The 7,270-nt window shown below is 37.6% G+C and overlaps 1 protein-coding gene across 1 annotated transcript; it reads left to right on the forward strand.

Moving 5' to 3' along the window:
- Positions 1 to 4,958: 4,958 nt before the first annotated feature.
- Positions 4,959 to 5,906, forward strand: LOC118004003 (olfactory receptor 52E1-like). The gene has a single exon (XM_034995131.1). The coding sequence runs from the start codon at positions 4,965 to 4,967 to the stop codon at positions 5,904 to 5,906; it is 942 nt and encodes a 313-aa protein (XP_034851022.1). The 5' UTR covers positions 4,959 to 4,964.
- Positions 5,907 to 7,270: the final 1,364 nt, after the last annotated feature.

Here is a 7,270-nt window from a genome sequence, read left to right on the forward strand (position 1 = left end):
CTTATTAACTCTTTCAAAGAACAAGCTCCTAGTTTCATTGATCTGTTCTACTGTTCTTCTGGTTTCTATTTCATTGATTTCTGCTCTAATCTTTATTATTTCTCTTCACCTGCTGGGTTTAGGCATTATTTGCTGTTCTTTCTCCAGATTCTTTAGATGTAAGGTCAGGTTGTGTATTTGAGGCCTTTCTTGTTTATTGAGAAAGCTTGTATTGTTATATACTTCCCTCTTGGGACTGCCTTTACTGCATCCCAAAGATTTTGAACAGTTGTGTTTTCATTTTCATTTGTTTACATGAATTTTTTTTAATTCTTCTTTAATTTCCTGGTTGACTCATTCATTCTTTAGTAGGGTGATCTTTAGCTTCCATATATTTGAATTCTTTCCAACTTTCTTCTTGTGATTGAGTTCCAGTTTCAAGGCACTGTGGTCTGAAAATATGCAGGGAATAATTCCAATCTTTTGGTACTGGTTGAGACCTGATTTGTGACCCAGGATGTGATCTATTCTGGAGAATGTTCCATGTGTACTAGAGAAGAATGTGTATTCTCTTGACTTAGGATGGAATGTTCTGAATTTATCTGTGAAGTCCATCTGGTCCAGTGTGTCATGCAAAGCCCTTGTTTCCTTGTTGACCTTCTGCTTAGATGATCTGTCCATTGCAGAGAGTGTGATGTTAAAGTCCCCTACTATTATGGTATTATTATCAATGTGTTTCTTTAATTTTGTTATTATTTGTCTTATATACTTGGCTGCTCCCATGTTAAGGGCATAAATATTTACAATTGTTAGATTTTTTTGTGGGATTGTCCCTTTAATTCTAATATAGTGTCATTCCTTATCTCTTATTACAGTCTTTGGTTTAAAAGCTAATTTGGCTTATAAGAGGATTGCCACCTGAGCTTTCTTTTGATGTCCATTGACATGATAAATGTTTTTCTACCCTCTCACTTTCAATCTGGAGGTGTCTTTGGGTCTAAAATGAGTCTCTTGCAGACAGTATATCTCATCTATGTAATTATTCTGTTTCTTGTCTTCTTTTACTGACTGTCTTGTTTACTACTATACGGGCAGTGCCTAAAATGGTGCCTGACACGCAGTAGATCATCAATGCATAGTTGTTTCAATTCATCAGTGAATGAATGATGAAACTAATGTATCCATCTGAATGTCCAAGATCAGTTCCCATTACTCATGGAAAGTCCTCTAGAATGGAAGCTTGAATACTCAGCTCTACCTCTCCATGTGAACTTCTCTTCCCTTCTCTATGTCTGTCTCTTCATCAGTAAAACAGGATGATATCCTCATATGATGTTAGGACTATGGGACACTGAAACTCCTTTGAAAAATGTCCTCATTTTACAGGTTTCAAAATTGAGATTGAGAGGATAAGGCAATTCCTACATGACTTTAAATAAGTAGTCAGTAGGGGAGTGATAAAATGACTAGCCTCTGACTTCCAGATTTTTATCTCTGCTTTCCACTACTGATGGGAAACCCCACTGGAATGACATGATAGGTTTCAGTATGATGCAAAACTGTATGCCTTTCTTCACTTCAGGATCGGGCAATTATGCTAAATATTGAGTCATGATGCAATTTTAGTGTACTTGTTTACTTTTTAGCACTTCAGTTATAATAAATATTGAGTCAATGTGGTAGTTGCACAATACTAAGAAGATATACCCTGATTTAATACAATCATTAGCTTATATATACTTGGGACCTGGGCAAGCCACCCCTTCCCTTTGAGGAGTTCAGAATTAATAGCCTAAAACCAATTCCAGGAACCCTGTTAGAAAAAAATGTTAAAGAATTTTACAAGACCAAAATAATAATTATAATTATTCCCCTGGAAATATACTAATCCTAGATTTGGGAGTCAGGGTCTAGAATCAGGACGTGGTCTGTCAGTGTCTGGTGTATTCTATTCCACTAGGAAAGGAGTTAATCCAGATCTCAGAGCTTTCTAGCCCCCACTGTCCCCAGGGAGTCCCAAGACAGACAAAGTTCTCACTCTAGAGGCTGTGGCCACAGTATAAAAAATGCTCCCACCAAAGCAAAAGGAGCTCAGAAGGATGCTGGGGGAGATTGGCTAACTTCTCCAGGAGTCCTTGCTGGTAAGCAATGCTTTAGAAGTATGGATTCTTATCTGTGGCCAGCTGAGCACAAGGAAAAGAGTGGTAGATGATAGGATAGTGGGGAGTAGGAAAACGCTGACTGAAGGGAGAGGGTAAGGGAACTGACTGTAAGAATGTGTTGGCATAATCTCTCATGTGCGCATGAGCAACTGCTGCTTTTATTTCTAATACATCCTTACACCATCTCAGTGTGCAGCTCTTATATCTTTTGACACCTCTGCCATTTTTTCTGTGCAGAGAGCTCATCACTGACCTGGAGCCTATGTAATTACTGATCTATCAAGGTTCTTTATTTTCCTGTGTTCAGTCTCTTGCTTACTGTTACTTCTCCTTCAATCCCTTCTAATCTAATTTAAAGGTTGGATAAATGTCCCCATCCTGAGTGCATTTTTGACATAGAGGGAGAACAATAATTGAACTTACCTTAAGCTATTTAGAAATTATCTCTCACCAATTACAACCTAGGAAACACACCAAACCACTTACTACTTTCTTCCAACTAAAGGTAGTACTAATCACTTGGGAATGGTTTGGTCTCTGAGTTCGTAATGCTACTGTCTGTGAAAATGTCTAAGGATAGCTTTAATCAGATAAATTCTATTATAAATGTTAGAAACCCTATCAAAATATTTATATGCAAGTAAAGTGAAAATCAGGATTTAGTCTCCTGACCCCTAATGTAAGGATTATCTGAAGACCTGAGATAAGTCAGAACCACTTCCATTATAGTTCTCTACTTTATCGTGTTCTTATCAATAAGTTTTTACCAGGAATTGTAACTATACTTTTTGATGACCCATCTTGACTCATGCAAACCTTGCAAGAATTCTGCTATGTAGGCATTTTAGCCTCACTTCATAGGTGAGGAATCATAAACCCAAAAAATGGAAATAATTTAACCAAATTCATGTGGCAGGAAGACTCTGGCTTCAATTTCTAGTGTCTGTGTCTAAACAGTATGCCATTTCTCATATGCTGAACTCTAAATTACGTGAACCACAATCACAGAAAAAGAAATCTGATTCTAAGATTCTACTTCATCCCCTTCCAAATCCCCTGGGTTTAAATGCCTTACCTTGCATATAGTCATCACTGTTCAAATTAGGGATTGTTTTCTATATAGTTCTTATTTCTTTCTTGAAACCCTTCTTCTATTTTCTCTATCTAGTAATTTGCTTGACTTGACTAATTATCTTAACTGTCTCCTTCCTATACCTGTGATCAAACTCTTCTTTCCAGGATTTCTTAAGCAATTTGCCCAAAACCCACACAGCAATGCACCCTTTCAACACACAAACTCACACACACACACACACACACACACTCATGCTTCCATCCCCAGACATACTGTTCTAATACAGTTCATTTGGCTAATGTAGTTTGTAGCTTGTTCTTGCTTTGCACCGGACTTAGGAGTCTCACAGAATACTGAGCAGAGGAACAATGGAAAGGCCTAATTCCATCTATAAGGGCATGGAGTACACTGAAGTTGAACTATAACAATAATACATCTTACCTCAGCCCTCCAGGTTCTCCCAAACTTCTCATGTCAATAAGGAGATAACCTCCTACTGGTATAGATTAGATCTACTTTCCTGCTGGTGGTAATTTTCTTAAAATTGGTAATTCTTATTTCTACTGAGTACTTTTAAGTGCCAGACATTCTCTCTGTATGTGCATCTATCTATATATCATCTATCTATCTATCTATCATCTATCTACATCATCTATCTATCTATATCGAGAGTATATAAAAGAGAAAGCAAGAGCTCTTGATCACAATGTGCTTAGAGTTATTAAGGTGTATATATTGTAATAAATTATGTAGTCAGAGAAATGATGAATTTAGTTTCCAGGAGTGGTGTATATTAATTCACTTTACCTAACAATTTTGTGATATTATATAAACCTAAACATTGTTTCCGTGCCCAAATGTAAATCTGTATTTCTTTCTGGACAGACATCAGCAGGAGGGCACTTAAAGGGCAAGGCTCTCTTTACTTATCACCAGAACAGAAATGAAGAGGAATATGTATGTTCCTTTCTAAGCAGACCCAGATTAAGAGGATTATCCTGAAATGAAATTTGGTTTGGCTTCATTAATAAAACCTCAAGGCACATTTATTCTCTGATACTGGCAACAGCAAGAAAGGAGAGATCAGAAGATGACTATGGCATGAAAAATGTTTTTGGGGACTTAACAGTGAGAAACCTGCATAGATACAAAATTGTCTTAGAAAGTTCTGGTTTGTTGTACTTGCAGTTCCTATGAAGACTGCGTTATATATATTCGGCTCAGAATGTGGTACACAGAGAATCATAATGTCTGTCATTATGCTTATGTTTATGTTCCTACCTTGTATATAATGTATATAGTCATAAATCAAATAACTTTTTCTATAAAATACCAAATAATTTTCAGGTAAATATTTTGTATACCTAAGTAGCAAGGGAACAACTTGATCTTAACAATTATTTTATTAATTTAAATGGTTGATTTGCATAACTGTTTCAACCACTAAAACTTTAAGTTCCATCAAAAAAGGAACCTTTTCTAGCTCAGATATTTAGCCAATTTTGGTTGAATAAAGATATTCAATTTAAATGAATGAATATGATGAAGTACACTGAAACCAAGTGGCTTCATTTTGTCACTCAATTCTGCACATTTTCAGATCTCTATGGTGCAGTGATACAGGTAGATACAATAAATGTTTCACTAATTCCTTCATTTTCTCTGTGCACTAAGCAAGGATGAGGCTTATTCAGTGAATGAGAGGTACTTGATCTATAATATATTTTACTGTAAAAATATCCCTGAAGATGGCCTCACTTAATACCACGCTATTTCATCCCTACTCTTTCTTCCTCCTGGGGATCCCGGGGCTGGAACATATACATATCTGGATTGGTTTCCCTTTCTTTGCTGTGTACCTGACAGCTGTTCTTGGGAACGTCAGCATCCTCTCCGTGATTGAGACTGAGAGCAGCCTCCACCAGCCCATGTTCTACTTCCTGGCCATTCTGTCATCTATCGACCTAGGCCTGTCCACATCCACCATCCCTAAGATGCTTAGCATCTTCTGGTTCAACCTGAGAGAAATCTCCTTTGAGGGATGTCTCATCCAGATGTTCTTCATCCACCTCTGCACTGGCATGGAGTCAGGGGTGCTCATGGCCATGGCCTATGATCGCTATGTGGCCATCTGTAACCCTCTTCAATACACACTGGTGCTCACAAACGAGGTGGTAGTCATCATTGCTTTGATAATCCTACTGAGACCTTTGTCTTTTGCCATAACCTTTGTTCTACTCATCCTACGGTTATCATTTTGTGGACACCAAATTATTCCTCACACTTACTGTGAGCACATGGGCATTGCCCGCCTGTCCTGTGACAGCATAAGGGTCAACATTATCTATGGCTTATGTGCCATCTCTGTCCTGATGTTGGACATCATAGCTATTGTCATTTCCTATGTCCAGATCCTTCGTGCTGTCTTTCGACTGCCTTCCCACGATGCCCGGCTCAAAGCACTCAGCACATGTGGCTCTCACGTGTGTGTCATGTTGGCTTTCTACACCCCTGCGTTTTTTTCATTTATGACCCACAGGTTTGGCCAGAATATACCACGCTATATCCATATCCTTTTGGCTAATTTCTACGTAGTCATTCCACCTGCTCTCAACCCTGTAATCTATGGCGTCAGAACTAAACAGATTAGAGAACAGGTGCTGAAAGTTTTTTCCAAGAAAAAAACATAACTCTTGTAAAGAATCAAATTAAAGAAGGAAGCAGCACCAATTCTCTTTGTTTAGAATAGAAAGAGAATATTTGGAAGTTATGCTGGCCCATCTCAGGGGAGGCCGGTCAGCCTCCTTCTCAAACCCAAAAATGGAAAGTGAGGCCCATGTCAAATGCATGAATAAAAGGGTCTTATAATTTTCCATTGTTTGAAGATAATTCAATTTCTCCACTTGGAAGAAAACGAACACTTTGTTCTGCTTTCATTAGGACTGAACACATCATATTCCACAATCAACATCATTTTAAAGCAAAACCAATCCTCTAAAAAGAAAATAACACACAAATAATAAAAAAAAATACATAAATTCCTTTATATCCTAATTCAAACAAAGATAGTGCTTCACCCTTACTATGCTGGTTCCCAAAAAATAATAGATGCTGAAAAACTTCCCATATGCCTGGACTCCCTCTCAGAAAGAATGACTCTACCACGTTAATGTTGTTAGGCATGAAATTGATCCTGCAAATATGATAATCATGTGAAAAAAGTAGAGATTTTATACCATGAACAGAACTGTAAAAACTCGGCAATCTTGGCAAATTCATAGTTTTTTTGTTTTAAAGCTGTGTTGTTGCTTATTTGATGGATGAGTAGATATAAAGTCTGGCTTATTGATACTTCTTTTCTTTTTTTTTTTTTAAGATTTTTATTTATTTATTCATGAGAGACAGAGAGAGAGAGAGGCAGAGGGAGAAGCAGCCTCCCAAGGAGCAGGGAGCCCGAGGCGGGACTCGATCCCAGGACACTGGGATCATGACCTGAGCCGAAGGCAGACGCCCAACCATCTGAGCCACCCAGGCACCCGATACTTCTTTTCAAACAACTACTTTTCAAAGAGTTCTGTCTCTGTGTCTTATGGCACTTCACAGACAAGCTTCCCTCTTATGGAAAGCAGGAAGTTTTAAGCTGTTCCAAGTCCAGTATTAGCCAAGTGCATACATGCATACTCTTGTGCCATATACCACTCAGTGTTCTTTAGTTCTAGGTGGTCTTATTGACATTATTTGTAGAAAGAATTCAGGGAAAATATGTTTGTAAATCCTGGCCAATAAAACTAAATTTTTGGCTATATTTTTACTGCAAGATTTCTCAGATCTTTCAATTCACAAATATTCATCTGAAATTTTATGATATTGGCTTCAGATTGCTCCTTTGACCAACCTACGACACTAATATTCCATAGCACGCACTTTAGAAAAAAAATCCTACTTATTTTTATTATAATAGAAAAGATGATGTCATAAACTCTTAGAGGGAGTTTGTATTAATTAACATCACATCCTGAATTGGAAGCAGTCAGTTATGCTGTATAATTATAAG

This window comes from Mirounga leonina, unplaced genomic scaffold (genome assembly GCF_011800145.1).
Source record: "Mirounga leonina isolate KUSES-001 unplaced genomic scaffold, KU_Mleo_1.0 Mir_92, whole genome shotgun sequence".
NCBI classification, from domain to species: domain Eukaryota; kingdom Metazoa; phylum Chordata; class Mammalia; order Carnivora; family Phocidae; genus Mirounga; species Mirounga leonina.